This window comes from Artemia franciscana, chromosome 15, assembly GCF_032884065.1.
Source record: "Artemia franciscana chromosome 15, ASM3288406v1, whole genome shotgun sequence".
Classification (NCBI taxonomy): domain Eukaryota; kingdom Metazoa; phylum Arthropoda; class Branchiopoda; order Anostraca; family Artemiidae; genus Artemia; species Artemia franciscana.
This window is the reverse complement of record NC_088877.1, coordinates 12,027,526-12,044,608: the sequence shown is the minus strand read 5'-3', so window position 1 is coordinate 12,044,608 and position 17,083 is coordinate 12,027,526. Positions and strand designations below refer to the sequence as shown.

At 32.9% G+C, this 17,083-nt stretch overlaps 1 protein-coding gene across 5 annotated transcripts in view; it reads right to left on the bottom strand.

Annotated features, from left to right (window-relative positions):
* LOC136036051 (phosphatidylinositol 4-kinase beta-like) overlaps nucleotides 1-17,083 on the bottom strand; it is a 206,082-nt gene that overhangs the window by 16,971 nt on the left and 172,028 nt on the right. For all 5 annotated transcript variants that reach the window (XR_010619617.1, XR_010619618.1, XR_010619616.1 and 2 more), the window contains 2 exons: nucleotides 15,699-15,917; nucleotides 4,984-5,237 (listed from right to left, as the gene is read on the bottom strand). Coding sequence is in view for 1 of the 5 variants with exons in the window: in XM_065718007.1 (XP_065574079.1) it covers nucleotides 4,984-5,237; nucleotides 15,699-15,917 (473 nt within the window). In the remaining 4 variants the exon portion in view is untranslated. The remainder of the gene's footprint in view (nucleotides 1-4,983; nucleotides 5,238-15,698; nucleotides 15,918-17,083) is intronic.

Sequence of the window (17,083 nt, the reverse complement as noted above, 5' to 3'; positions counted from 1 at the left end):
ATCTAAATTTCAAAACAGAGCTGCCAATTCATTTTCTCTCTATAGTTTGCAATATGTATGTCTACTATACTTTTAAACATTAGATACCTTGAAAAGTAAGCAAGAAAACATGCAGTCTTTTGTATCCAAAATAAAGCCGAAAAGGCAAGGAAAGGGTCTTTTTGCCTTTACCCTTTTACTTTGAGTCTTTTACCTTGAATATAAAACATTCACTCTAGTTTAAGCTAAAGCTTTGGATTCAAAGGGAAGACAATAGCTTGCACTTCTAGTATCTTCATACATTTGACACAAACTGAGATCAGTTGGTTGTCAAGATTCCTTAGTTCTGAGCTAGAAAAGTTGTTGAACCATTTTTCTGTATCCGTAAATATAATAAGCAAAATAAAGCCGAAAAGGCAAGGAAAGGGTCTTTTTACCTTTACCCTTTTACTTTGAGTCTTTTATCTTGAATATAAAACATTCACTCTAGTTTAAACTAAAGCTTTGGATTCAAAGGGAAGACAATAGCTTGCACTTCTAGTATCTTCATACATTTGACACAAACTGAGATCAGTTGGTTGTCAAGATTCCTTAGCTCTGAGCTAGAAAAGTTGTTGAACCATTTTTCTGTATCCGTAAATATAATAAGCAAAATAAAACCGAAAAGGCAAGGAAAGAGTCTTTTTAACTTCCTCTTATATTCGAATAAAATACATTTTATAATATAATATAATATAATACATTTTATATATTTGTAGTCAGCATGATGCAAAACTTTTTTTTTGTATTTATTCTTTTCAAGCTTAGATTATTGGAGAGTTTAAGTCAGTGTTGGACCAGGTTACTCTTTATTTACAACTACGTACCATGTACTGTTTGAAAAAATTCCCAAAACATGACTAAGGCCAGTTGATATTTTTTGTAGAATTTAGGTTATTTTTCGCAAGGGTTACTCTTTATTTACAACTTGTTACCATGTATTGTTTGAAAAGATTATCAAGGCTTGACCAAAACCAGTTGATCATTTATGTACAAATTAGGTCACGATTGGCACGGGTGACTTCTTACGTAAAACTTGTTACCATGTACTGTTAGTTAACATTACCGAACTCGACTAAAACAATTATCCCCACATTATACTAAAATTATCCCCACAATACGAAGGCAGCTGGCACCTCGTAGCACTCGTAATGCACACTTTGTCCAAATATACTCCAATAGACATTGGGAGGTTAGAAGGGTAACTTTATGAGGGGGGGAGGAAAACTTAAATCGTCTTTTTAAGTGCCGAATTTTAGATTTGACGTTACAATATGTGATGGTACTTAACCTAATCAACAGCTATAATAGGTATTCGAGGGTGACTGCCAATTATGAAATGATTAGTATGTGACACACAGTCAGGGATTACTCAGATGTCACATTACATGTTGTATCACAGGAAGGGATTTATTTAAGCACAGGGGATGAAGAACTATCCCTAACCTTAAAAGGGACACATTATATGAAAAATATACAAAATATAGGAGAAACTACAAAACTCCAGAGTGTTGTTGATAAGTAGTTCTACCTTAGTTGCGGCTGTGGTATCTCTTGCACCCGCGGCAAAATCTTGATAACCCCCTCCCCCGTCTCCCAAACATTTTCAGGCCAAATTTTAATCAAATCTTTATTCATTAACACATTTTTCATTCATTAAAAAAATTTCCATTTATTTTAAATCTGGCTTTTCTAGTTTTAGAGTCTCCAAAATTATATACTATTTTGTCCTAATTAATTGTTTCTAATGCTTCGAGTTTTATACTCATTAACACTAAATCCTTTAGTCGCTCCTGGGACATAATCGATCTGAGGCACATTAATATTAACTTTAATTTGTTAAACGACCACTCATTACTGGCCACCGACACTGCAATCGCTAATAATATTTGATAGGCAACTCTTACGTTTGCAAGACCCCTTCATCTTCGTTTTACACAATTAATTCTAACAAAATTAAAATTAATTAAATTCGGTCTACTTACTTTTAATTTCAAGGAATGGCGGTGAAGATATGGGAAAAAATAACATTTCGGATTCAATTTGCTTTTACTTACGGCCAACTACGCCATCTACTTTATTTCATAAAAACAAAATTTCAAAAATTACAAAATGATTATCTGTAATATTATTGATTAAATATTCCTCACCCCCTAAAATTTCTACACCCGCGGTAAGTGTTTCCTCTGTCTTCCCCTAAAATCACTTCTGTTCTAAAATTAAAAAAAAAATAAAAGGCAAGAAACTTATTGGTTTTTTAAACCAACTCCAAAATCCATCACATGTTTCTATATATAATGAAAAAAAGAAAAAATATCCAACACGGACATACGACTGACATATTAACTACTATTTCATCTAAGGTAGGACTTAAACAACAAATACAAGAAAATTGTGGAATCTTTTTATAGATTTCTCCCAAGAAAATGGAAGATGCTCGTTTGGGGCGGCGCTGCAATAGTTTCGAAAATTCCCAGAATTGTTTTTCCAAATAAAAAAAAATACAATTTGAAAAAAACGGCCTCTTCATTTAAACTTTTCTAACCAAACTAAGCTTTTCCTAAGTTTTCTAAATAAACTGAAAAAAGACAAATTTACCGTCCCTTAGATTTTGAAAAATACATTTTGCCCCCTAAACCACTAAATTGCCGAGAACTGATACGATTATTCATTGCACTGCGAAGGTCACTTAGCCTAATAGGACAAAAACTAAGATCTGATTCTGAATTTAATCAATAAAATCAGGATCCTGTTGTTACATGGTGTCCCATTTTTAGTTGTGGAGATTAAAATATTCCCTAAAAAAACTTTTTTAAGAAAATATTTTTATGCCATCTCCTTTTTATAATGAGTCGAATCAAAGTCGTTTTGAATATTAAATCCTTGTAAAATTTTCAAACTTATTAATGTAACGTCAGCTGGTTTAAATAAAAAAGAAATACTTAGTTGTAAGCAATGCTATCGCTCTGCTCGTTTGAAAGAGAGTTAGATGTGATTTCAGCGTTCCAAACGAAAGTCGTTGGTTCAAAGACTAATAAGCAACTCTTATAAAAAGAAAATAATAAATTATGCCCCCTAATCTACGGAATAGTTCCTGCTCGTTCTGATTATTTACTATTATTTTTTACTTTCACTAAAAAAAAAAGCTTTCATGAATTTAATTTCTGATTGTTTTTCATAAGCATGTCATTTTTCATGTTTTAATTTTCTGATTCTTATAACTATTTACGTTACAGAGCAACACTACAGCTATCACACTTGTTTAGTTTTCGATCAAAAATTGAAAATACTTCCGAGAATCGGATTTGTGAAACGGGGTAGAAAAGTCCCTGTTAAGTTTGTACAATTACTAGAAGTTTTCTAAAACGAAATCACTTTTTCCACAAAAATAACTAGAAGGAAAAAGTAAACTTCTTGGGAACAATTTTGAATCATAATTCTGCATAACATCAAATTACTTCTCTGAGGGTCGGAGAACAATATTCCATACCTCTTAAGATTTCTTGGAAAAAATTCAGGGAAAGTTAATCACGAAAGCCAAACGAAAGTCTTGTGTTGTTTTCTAAAATTTATACCTGATGTTGAAAAATACCTTGGGGGAGGGGTATTTTTACTGAAAGTGCACTTTTCGGTATCATTGAAAACATAGAAAAAACGACAAATTTAGCCCTTCTGTACAACATCCCCTTCTTAAACTCAGTCAAATCAAAAGCCACTGTTGCCATGTAAGGAAAAAGCCCAGTCATTTCCTCGAAATGTCTATTTTTTTCTAAGGTCAATAAGGGTCTACTTTTCACCTTATAGGATGAAAACAAAGAATGTCCAGAGTTTTCCCCTTGTATATATATATATATATATATATATATATATATATATATATATATATATATATATATATATATATATATATATATATATATATATATATATATATATATATATATATATATATATATATATATATATATATATATATATATATATATATATATATATATATATATATATATATATATATATATATATATATATATATATATATATATATATATATATATATATATATATATATATATATATATATATATATATATATATATATATATATATATATATATATATATATATATATATATATATATATATATATATATATATATATATATATATATATATATATACAATTATATATACATATAATTGTCCATGGGAAAAACAATCCGTATTCCGATCTATACTTCATTATTCTTATGATTGCCCTTGAGCTTTGTTGATGGTGATTGCTAATCGAACGTTCCCTATGTCCCCGTCGTCATTTATATATCCCCTTGTGCCCCCCGGCATCCCCGTTGTAGTTGTGTCCCTGTGTCTCGGTCGTCATTTATATTACCTGTGTCCCGGTCGTCATTTGTGTCCCGGTGTCCCAGTCTGTAATTTCTCTTTGAGTGTCCCAGTCGTCATTTATATTCCCTGTGTCCCGGTGCCCCGGCCTGTAATTTCTCTTCGAACATTCCCTGTGTCCTGGTCATCATTTATATATCCCCCCTGTGCCCCAGCGTCCCCATTGTAGTTGTGTCCCTGAGTCCCAGTCTGTAATTTCTCTTTGAGTGTCCCGGTCGTCATTTATATTCCCTGTGTCCCGGTCGTCATTTGTGTCCCGGTGTCCCGGTCTGTAATTTCATCAGTTGACAAACATCAGTTGATATATATATATGTATATATATATATATATATATATATATATATATATATATATATATATATATATATATATATATATATATATATATATATATATATACATATATATATATATATGTATATATATATATATATATATATATATATATATATATATATATATATATACATGTATAATATTGTACATACACGAAGGTGTGTTAATAAATAACATTATAAATAAACTAAGTACTATAAATAAGATGAATACGAAATAACAATTACCGAGAGTCATAATTTCAACGATAGTTAGTAGTCGTTCATAATGTTTGCGGGCAGCAATTAGACCCTGTAGAATGAGCACCTTGAAGTATTTGAACATATCCGAGTCCTTGCCACCCATTACGTCGACCATTTCTTGAGTTAGTTTAAAGGGTGAGGATTCGAAATTTAAGTTTTTCGGTGACGAAGAGAGCATATAGCCGAAATCTATGTGGATCAGGTGACCTTCATTATCCAACAAAATATTGTTGTTGTGCCTGGAAAAAAAGGTTTTTGTTTAGCGACGAGGAGCTGAATAAATAAATAGAGGAAACAAGTCACAAGAGGGATAGGGACTGAAAAGAACGAAAGAAAGAGAAACAGCAAGAGATGGGACAGGGCCGCAACCACGACTTCTGTTCGGAGGGGGTAGGGTTACCTCAATAAAAATTTTGAAACACAATAAAAATTTGATTGTATGTATTTTTTTTTTACTTTTGTACGAATCGGATACAGTTTTCGTTGGGGGGGGGGAGAGCATAAATCCAGCATTCCAATGGATACAGCCCTAGAGCAGGATAAGGAGATGAAGAGAGGAATGGATAAAGAATGAAGATATTAAGAGAGATAAGAGAGAGAGAGAGAGAGAGAGAGAGAGAGAGAGAGAGAGAGAGAGAGAGAGAGAGAGAGAGAGAGAGATAGATAGAGATTAAAGACATGAGGACACAGTTATGCATTACCAAGAAAAGCAACTAACTCAAATCCACGGCCCTAGATTATCAGGAGAAGGCTCCTTTGAAAAAACAAAAACATTAATAAGTTTTACCATTCGGTAACGGCAAAATATATGTAGCATAGGAAAGTAACGTTTTCATACATTTTTCACTCCAAGTCAAAATGCTACCCCAAAAAAGCGCCAAAAAGTTGCCATATTGTGGCAGCTTTATTTAAAAGTATTAATTTATTTAAATTTAAAAGTAAAATAGTATTTTAAATAATTTAAATTCAAAAAAAATTTAAATAGTTTAAAAGTAAAATTTAAAATTTTAAAATAAAAACACTTTTAAATAAATTGAAAAGTGACATATCGTGGCGCATTCGTGGTGCAACTTGGGCTTATTTATTTTGAAGAATAAAGCTGTATTGACCAATCAAAATCTGAGATAAACAAACTGTATTCGACAGATGGGGGAAAAATTGAGTTTCAATGGACATTAGAAAGAACTTCCGTGCGACAGCCGGGATTGAACCTAAACACCCACTGTAGGAGAGCACGGCCATAACCGCTGCGCTATCGCACGGTAATGAAAATGGTAATTTGCCTAATAATTCACTAACTTTCTTTTATAATGGCTGATTTATATACACTTCTTAGCATAGTCAACAACTGACTTGAGATTATATTTATATCAATAGACAATTCAAAAATGAAATGATAATATCTCGGTAGGAATGAAGAATAAGATGACAAAAAATAGGTATGATTTTAACGTTCAATACTATTCTACCGTCAAAACTTGTCTAAGTGCTATTCTCCCCCAATGCCTGGATATGTCTCTAGGTGAAATTAAGACATTACTGATCTTTTATTTAATTGCTTCACAAATCAAACAGTTTGTGGTAACGAACTTGTAAGGAAAATAGTAAGCAATAATAACCAAAACTCTAAAAAACGGAATTTTTATAACAATAGTTACATAAAAAGAATTGCACTTTAATGCTGATTTTAAATATATAAGTTTCATTAAGTTTAGATTTACCCATCAAAAGTTACGAGCCTGAGAAAATGTGCCTTATTTTAGAAAATAGGGGGAACACCCCTAAAAAGTCAGGGAATCTTAACGAAAACCACACCATCAGATTCAGAGTATCAGAAAACCCTACAGTAGAAGTTTCAAACTCCTATCTACAAAAATGTGGAATTTTGCAATTTTTTTTTTTGCCACGGATGCGGTGTTTGTTTGTTTTTTTGTTGTTTTTTTCCCATGGGTGATCGTATCGACCCAGTGGTCCTAGAATGTCGTGAGAGGGCTCATTCCCACGGAAACTGAAATTTCTAGTGCCCTTGTGACCAAAAAATTGGAAGGCACCTAGACCCCCTCCCACGCTCATTTTTTCCCAAAGTCACAGTATCAAAATTCTGAGATAGCCATTTTATTCAACATAATCGAAAAACCTAATAACTATGTCTTTGGGAACGACTTAATCCCCCACAGTTCCCGTGGAAGGGGCTAAAAATTACAAACCTTGACCGGTGTTTACATGTGGAATGGTTATTGGGAAGTGCACAGACGGTTTCAGGGGGATTTTTTGGCTGGGATGGGGTTAAGGGGAGGGGGTTTTGCGTGGGAGAGGGAAGAACTTTCGATGGAGGAATTTGTCATGGGGAAAGAAAATTCCCATGAAGGGGGCGCAGGATTTTTTAGCATTTTTTTTTAAGAACCATGAAAGAATAAATATGAAAAAGTTTTTTCAACCGAAAGTAAGGAACAGCATTAAAACTTAAAACGAACAAAAATTATTACGCATATGAGGGGTTCACCTTCTCCTAATACCTCACTCTTTACGCTAAAGTGATTTCTATTAATATCAACTATTTATTCTTTATGCCTTTGTGATTCAGGGGTCATTCTTAAGGAATTGGGGTAAAATTTAAACTTTAGTGTAAAGAGCGAGGTATTGACGGGAAAGACCCCCTCATATACGTGATAAAAACATACGAATGTAGAAGATCGTTACGAAAATCAATTCGTAAGTTACGTATATTTTTACTAATCAAAACGTTCGTAAAAAATTTAAAGTTTTAGTTGCCTTTTAAATAACCAAAAACTTGGAGGGTAAAGAGGCCTACTCCCTCGCTCCTTTTTTCTTAAAATCATCCGATCAAAACTATGAGAAAGCCATTTAGCCATAAAAATAAATTAATATGCAAATTTAGTTTTAATTATTTATGTACGGAGAGCCAAAAACAAAACAAGCATTAATTCAAAAATGTTCAGAAATTAAATAAAAAAACAAGTTTTTTTTAACTGAAAGTAACGAGCGATATTAAAACTTAAAACTAACAGACATTACTCCGTATATGAAAGGGGCTGTTCCCTCCGCAACGCCCAGCTCTTTACGCTAAAGTTTCTTACTGTTTTAAAAAGCAGAGTTGAGAGAAAGAGTCAAACAGAGAAAATAGATGATAAACAAAAAGGTATAATCAAAACGCATAATTCTATCCTACCGTCAAAGCTTGACTCAGTGCCGTTCTGCCCCCCCCCCCCCCACTCCTAATGACTGGATATGTCTGTAGGCAAAATTAAAAATCTACTGATTTTTTTTTAACTGTTTCACAAATTGGCATTAGGAATCAATTGTTGAATAGATATAAATTCAAAGTAAATAAAATAAAAAACTAAAATCCCTGCAAACATGACATAGACATCTTACCTTTTTTTTTTTTTTTGATTACAGCCCAAGAAAGCGGAATCCAACCACGCAGTTTAATTTTAAACAAACAAAATTTTAAACAAAATTGCGCCATCTATTGCCTTTTGTAATTAAAAAAAGTTCCATATTGGATGGCAGAATGTAGCAGATACAAACAAACATGACGTTTAGATTTTGGTTTTGCGAATCGATACAACTTATTTTTTAAATACTTCGTCTTCATTATGGTTTTCTTTGCCCTGTCTGCCTAAAACTTTAGAACTGTCCGGGATACATCTGGGGATTTCCGTATAATCATTATGTTAAATCCATCAGGGAATGCTGAGGGGGGGGGTGTTAAAACTAAATTCATCCAAAAATATATGCATCTAAGCTGTCACAATGGCGTATATGTGACGTAATGCTATATATGCAAAATAATCCTTTATAATCTTAATAAATCAGAATTTAAAATGTTCTCACTTTGTTTTTACGTGTTTTAAATGTTCTAACTAGATATATAAAGGGGGAAGTCCACCCCCTTGCATTCCAATTTTAGCACGAGTGTCTAGTGTCATTTTTAAGAGTAATAAGAGATTAGAGGCCAAGCAGCCTTTCTCTCAAAGTCATCCATTTTCCAAACGCATCCAGTCAAAATTTTGAGACAGCCATTTTGTTTAGCGTAGTAAAACGGTACAGCAACTATGTCTTTGGGGATATTAGACATGCCAACTTCTATAATTATAGAATTGGCCCATTATACTTTAAAAATTAATATTGTTTTTAAAAAAAAAACAAAAGGCATTGTGTTAAGTGGTTGTCAACAAGACACCTCAGCAATATATCGAGAACGACAGGGGGCACTAAGTTGAAACTTTTGGAGATACTACTATTACTGCATCTGTTCTAACAATTTAAATAAATAAAAAGAATGCCAAAGAGCAGTTATAGAATCTTTCGGGAATAATATTAAGTTATATTTTTAAGGTCAACTTCAAAATCTATACAATTGAATTAAAAAATACTGTTTGAGTCAGGATAAAAAATTGTTGAAAAGGTTTCTCCGTGCAACCCATACAATGGATTCTTAAAGAAGAAACCTGAAAAGACATATTTTTTTTTTTTATGAAAAAGACTATGTGAGTAAAAAACGAACAGAAATTAATTTAAAAACATTTTCCAGAAGACAAGCTTTGAAAAAAAAGTAAAGAGCTCCATTAAGCCAAGAATGAGCAAAAATAAAGCGAAATAATCTTCCAAGTGAAACCATAGATTCCTATCAATAAATAAACAAAAATCAAAACGAACATAAATTACAATAAATAGCTGAGTCAAACTCAAGAAGAGTAAAAATCGACATGAGTAGGACTGATAACCTCTATGCCTTCTCAAGACCAGAACACAATTTGCGCTTTCCTGAAAACAAAACACGTTTGAAATGTTATCACCTATCTTACTTTCGTAAACGAAAAATTATCACAACCTTAAAAAAAGATATGACAATTTAACTGGCAATCCACGGTCGTTTGTTGGTTTGTTTTTTTTTCAGTAAAGCGCAAAATTTTGTTCTAGTCTTGAGATCTAGTCTTGAGAAGGCATAGGGGTTGTCAGCCCTACTCATGTTAATTTTTGCTCGTTTTGAGTTTGACTCGGTTATTTATTGTATGATTGAAATAAACAAAATACGTTTAAAAGGTTTTGACTTTTTTAACTTTAATAAATTAGAAAATATTAAAATTCTAAGGAATATATATCAGTATATGCATACTAAACAAACAATCCACAGCCATTTTTTTCAGGAAAGTGCAAATTTTGTTCTGGTCTTGAGAAGGTATGGGGGTTGTCAAAGACATGATTTCCAGACCTTTTAACCAAACAGAACAAAACGGCGAAATCTCAAAATTTATATTAGATGTGCTTTGGGAATTGATGGGCATGGAAGGGGGCTTGTTGACCTCCAGTCACTTTTGACTAAAGAAAGGCACTAGTCCTTTCAAATTCCAATCGAATGAATCTTTTTCGAAGTTTCTACGACAACAAAAGGCTATCTCAAAATTTCGATCAGATATATTGCTGGAAAATACGAAATTGGGGGGAGGGGTAATTCACCCTCTGATCACTCTAAATCTTAAAAAGGGAACTAGAACGTCTGATAGAACTTATCAATCCAAAAAGCCCCTCGAAAGTTTATACATGATCACCCTTCCTATATATACCTTATATGCCACCAAGGCATAACTTACCTCACCCTGAGGGCTAAAGTGGGAGGGGGGGCATTCTCAAAGACATAATTTCCGGTGCTTTCAATTACGTTGAACAAAACAACTGTCTAAAAATTGTGAGTAGATGTGTTTGGGGAAATGGTGGGCGAGGAAAGGGGGTCAGTTGCGATCCAGCTATTTTCGACTATTAAAACGGGCGCTGCCTCTTTGAATTTCAATCGAATGAGCTAATTTCAAAGTTCTTTCGACAACAAATGGCCATCTCAAAATTTATACCGGATGCATTTCGGGAAAATACGAGGTGTGAGAGGAGAGTATCCACCCTATGATCAATTTGAATATTAAAGAGAGCACTAGAATTCTGATTACAGATCCGCTGAGCCCCCTTCGAAGTTTATACGATCATCCTTTCAATATATATCTTATATGCCCAAAGGCATAACTTATAACCCTTGTCCTGAGGGCTCTGGGGAGGTTGTCATCCTCAAAAACATAATTTCCGGACCTTTCAATTACCTTCAACAAAATGGCTATCTCAAAATTTTGATTGGATGTGTTTGGGGAAATTGTGGGCGTGGAAGGGGGGTTAGTTGCCCTCCAATCGTTTTTTACTATTAAAAAGGCCACTAGCCCTTTCTATTTCCAATCGAATGAGCCTTTTTTAAAATTTCTACAACAAAAAATGGACATCTCAAAATTTTTATCATATGCATTTCGGGAAAATAAAAGGTGTGTGTGTGTGGGGGGGGGGGTCCACTCTCCGATCACTCTGAATCTCAAAAAGGGAACTAAAATTTTGATTAACAACCCAATGAGCCCTCTTCAAAGTATCACCATTTCTATATAAACATTAAATGCCCCCAGGGCATAACTTACAACCCTTGCCCGGAAGGTTTTTGTTTGGGGAGGGGGGGGTCATTTTCAAATACATTATTTCCGCACCTTTAAACAAAGTTGAACAAAAATTTCTATTTCAAAATTTTGATTGAATGTGTTTGGGGAAATGTTGGGCGTGGGAGGGAGGTTAGTTGCCCTCCAATCAATTTCGACTATTAAAAAGTGCACTAGTCGTTTTAAGTTCCAATCGAATGAGCACTTTTCGAAGTTTCTACGTCAAATCATTCGATACGAAATGCCCTGGCTTAAGACCCCAAGAAAAATACACTGTGCCCACATCGCTCTTTACTTAGGCAGCGCTATTGCGCTGCCTATGATTTCAGGTTAGAGTTTACAGTTTTATTGATTTTTTTGAAATTCTTCGGTTTAACTTGTCTTTGGGCTGAATCTCGTGTAATGCAACTTCAATGACTTACTTAAGTATTTTATATGACCTTTAATTTATATATTTTAATTTAACATATTTTGACTTTAAATAAAAATAAAAAATATGTTTGTGTTCCATTTCTTTTGTGTGACCGCAGCTGGTTTAAAACGATTTTCCTTTTTTTCTCGTTCAATGATTAGTTTCTTATTGTTTTGTCTAAACTTCACATAATTTTTTTTTTCTTTTTCTTTTTTTTATCTCATCACTCGGTAGTTCGTTGTTTTTCTGAATAAAAAAGGATAACTTCATATGCTTTTATTCACCTTCAAGGAGAGTGTAGAGAAAAAATTGAAATGAGCGAAAACAAATGATGAAAATAATATATTTTTGAAGCAAATTTGGGCAATAAATTCGTACATTAGGGGGGTAGGGGTACCCCCTCCTAATGTGCAAATATATAGACAAAATTGTAAAATTCCAATGTATTCTGTCACCTGCCACTTGTTTTCCACTGAGCGTAAGAAAATTATGTCTTAACACTGCCAGAGTAAACAGGTTTCTTATCGTGTTTTACACAGCGTATACTTGAGTAAGTGGCGTATAATCCACTAGTACCAAAAATAATAACGATTGTATTGGAATCAGCAAACTCGTTTTACCCTGATACAACAACAAAAAATTAGCTATATAAAAAGTACGTTACAAATTGTTTTGATATGATTTTTAATAGATTAATACTCTACAAATTACAAGACTTTACAGCTATTTGATAGTACTTTTAGAATAAAAAAAAATGTTCATTTTTTAGTGTTGACTGTGGAAGATATGCCCTTATGACGGAACAGCACCCCACAAAACAGCTAAGCAGATGCTATCTGTCAATCTTTAACTTTTTTTATTTTTTCTAAATTTTTTTCTTATGTGGTGAAGCTGTTAAATTTGCTTGTTTTTATAGAAATACATTTGTTAGTTTTGGAAATTAATGACCTTTGAACCTTTGAAAAAAGAAAAGATGAAAAATTGGCGTGGAAACGCGCCAATTTCGTTTTTATTCGCTTAGAAAAAGGCACTACCTTGAAGAATTGAATGGGCAACCACTTAAAAAGCACTCACGTGCTCACGCGCATAAACGCGTATAAACGCACTCGATATGGCAGCATTTCTTGTAACTCGTTGCAGTGCCAAGCCATCAGAAACTGACACAGTCTTTGTTAACAAATCACTCAATTTTCTGAAGTGAATGACACAAACTTCAGAGTATCAACTAGATAAGAATTTAAAGATAGAAATACTATAAACCAGTATTACTGGATAACCGATATAAGACAATGCAGCTAAAAAAGCGAAAATACACCTAAGGGATATCTTAGAGTGAAAACACATCGAAGATGGAAATTATCAAAGAATTCTCGATTTTAAGTAAACTAATTTTAAAACTGATTCCGCATCCACCAAAAAAAAAAAAAAAAAAAAACCTACATTGCGCAAACACGACCCTTCTAGCAACATTGTTACTACTCATTACTGTATTAGACTTCCAGAAACTGGCATACTTGTAGTTGACAAAGGACACAACAGAACGGCATAAATGACAAAACTTCAGAGAGTCAAGAAGATAAAAGATCATAGAAGATAGAAGAAAAATAGAAGATAAAAGATCATAGAAGATAGAAGAAAAATAGAAGATAAAAATAGGAGATCATAAATATAAATAATATAGATCTAAATACAAAGATCGTAAACAGATGTATCTCTAGATTTTAAGGACGGATTAAAAATACCCACAATTTATTCTAGAAACTAATCTAAATTCTAGATAAAGAAATATAGTTGCAAGTCTGAGCTAATTTAGATATAAGAAAAAAAACACAAAAAGCCGTAAAGTAAACGAAAAAAAAATTAAATGCAAGGTTAAAATGTAAAAAAAAGGCAAAAAAGAACCTCTTTCAAATCATACATGTTTTTATACACCCAATAAATTAGTATCAAAGGAAGAAACATACTACAATGTCTTCCTAAAACCTCTAGGAATATGCAGTTTAAAATAACCTCAACGGCTAATATTAAAAAGTCCTATCGGATTAACTGCCGATGAAGAAAAAGAAAGAAGAAATAAAGGGAGAGATAGATGGATAGATAGATATATAGATAGATAGATAGATAGATAGATAGAGAGAGAGAGAGAGAGAGAGAGAGAGAGAGAGAGAGAGAGAGAGAGAGAGAGAGAGAGAGAGAGAGAGAGAGCGCCGATATCTTAGCAGCATAAAATATACCATATATAAAGAAATAGTACTACAGGAAGAGGTAGCAATTCAGAAAGACTAGTTCAGGAGATATTTTGTTCCATTTTGGGTAGAACAGGTTTACAGTCTTCCCTCAACCGTCCCAAAAATACACTGAGCCGTCCCCAATTCACTCCTTATAGGGATTAAGTCACCAGGGCCGCATCATTTTTGTTTGAGAGGGGAATATTTTTCCTGGGGAAGGTTGGTGGTGGTACACAAAAAACTTTAAAAATGCATAAAAAATTGCTTATATGCATTTTATTATGTTTTCAAGGCCTCAAATTTTTTTCTTTGGGGGGGGGGGGGGTTCAAACCCCCCTAGCCCACTTCTGGATATGACCTTATAAGTCCCAAAATAAAAATCTTAATAGTGTTAAATAGAATCTACAAATATGTATGTCCAGCATGCTGAACTTGCGCTGAACTAAATATATGCCAAGGCCAAGCCTTCATTCTTCCAAAAATAATCAAACTCTGGGCCGACGAAGAGACTCGTACACGTACAATACTCCTTAAAATACTCTTAACCTCTGGTATACTTTCAATTTTGATAGAATTTTTGATAATTTGAATCAATCTAAGTGTCATCAACCATACATTTGAAGATAATCTTTTATTTGACTTCAGCCCAATACGCACTTGAATGAATGGAGTTAGTTTAATACGTTTTTCCGTCGTTACTTTTCTTAATTTTCTTCTCAATATTTTTTTCTTTAATAGCTTTTCGAGTTACAAAAAATAACTGAACAAAAACAACAGTGGCGTAAAAGAAACTTCAGCAACTCATTCACTCAAAATTCACTAAACACAAGAACACCATTTCAACAACAAAGGCGTTAAATAAACACCGACTCGACAACAAAAGCACTAAATAAAATTCAACAACCCATTCAAACAAACAAAAAACTCAACACGAACTCAACAATGACTTAAAACAAAATTCAACACCTTATTCAATCAAAATTTACAGAATAACTCAACACAATCTCAACAACAAAGGCTTTAAAAAAATTCAGCAGCTCATTCGCATAAAAAATACCTAAAGACAAGCTCAACAATGGCGTAAAATAAAACTTAGCAACTTATTCACTCAAAATTTATCAAACAACTCAGCATAATCTCAACAACAAAGGCGTTAAACAAAATTCAACTCATTTACGCAAAAAGTACCTCAATACGAACTCAACAATAGTTTGAAATAAAATTCATCAGCTTAATCGCTCAAGATTCATTTAACAACTCAGCACAGTTTCAAACAACAACAATAAAATTCAACAACTCATTCACACACACACAAAAAAAACTCAACAATGGTGTGAAACATTTTCAATAATTTATTCACTCAAAACTCACATTTCAACACAATCTCAACCAAGGCGAAAAATAATATCAACAACATATTCACACAAAACTAACTCAACCTAAACAACAAAGACGTAAGATGAAATGCAACAACTCATTGATTTAAAATTAACTTAACAGCTCAATGCCAACTTAACACCAACTCAAAAACAATGGCATAAAAATGGAGCCAACAAATTTAAACATATTTACCTATCTTTGATTTGAATCAAATACGAGACGACACAATAGCCAGCACAGCTGACTACAAAATTGTTTTGGGCTGTCAAAAACGACTCTGAATTGTTATCTCCAATTTCTCTTAGAAAATATTCCTTCAAAGTAAGCTTGGAATTTTTTTTGATTTGATGCAATGATACAGTATTCAAAATAGGCTCTATCAAACCAGAGTCACTAGATAAAACGAGTATCCTGCAAGAAAAAAAAAATCTGTAAGATTTTTTGAAATTTTGTTGATAAAGTTTACATTTTAGTAAAAAAAAAAAAAAAAAAAAAAAAAAAAAAAAAAAAAAAAAAAAAAAAAAAAAAAAAAAATTATTAAGCCTATCTTATATATAATTTGTAGTGTCAATAAGAAAACCCACTTATGTAAAACATGTCTAATTGTATATATTGTTGCACAAACGCACTAAAAGCAAATATACAGCGTTGCCAGAACAGTTGGTAGACCATTACGTAGATTCCTAATCTCATGGTCAATTTTAATTTCAGGTAAAATTTTTCGGTTTAAACTTTTTTTTTGTTAAAAGTTTAGGTTAAAAACTTTTAGGTTCATTTTTAGTACCTTATTTTTTAGGTAAAAGTAAAGTCTTTGGAGAAAAATACATACGAATCCAAGTGGAGGATGATTTCAATCAAAGAGGTGGGGAAAATTTTCAATTAAAGAGGGAGGGGAGAGACAAAAATTGACAAAGCCGGCTCAAATGCTAAAATGGACCAAAAAACTTATAAGGTTAAATGTAAATGGACTGAAGCAAAGAAAGAGACAGCAGCTTTTAAGAGACTTTCTGATGACGGAAAGTATAGAATCAGCTTTTATACAAGAAAGTGAAACTGATAATTAAAAAGCGTAGAACCTAAATACAAATACATAAAAACATTTGTAATGGCGGGGGTAGTGTAGCAGTGGAATACAGCCTCAGTTTGAGCCAAAAAATGTCAGAATCAACGAAGAAGGAAGAATTATCAATAGCGTGATAAATGGAAGAACATATCTCAATTTTTATTCACCATCCTGATCCCAAAATAAGAAAAACAGAGGACAATTTTTCCGGCAGGATATTGCAGCATTTACCCCTCAAAATACTAATGAATTAATATTACTTGCAGATTTTAACTGTGTAACAAGTAAGAAAGATGCCATAGCCCGAGAAGAGACTGTTTGCAGAACATTGGTTAAATGGACTGGAACTTGTAGATGTATGGGAAGAACTTAAGAAGACAAATAGTTTTACAAGAATAAACTTGGTAGTAAAAAAGGAAATGGAGCAAGACTTGACAGACTTTATGCATCAAAAGTAATGATACAAAGTGTGGCAAATATAGAACACGAGATAGTGTCTTTCACATACCGCAAC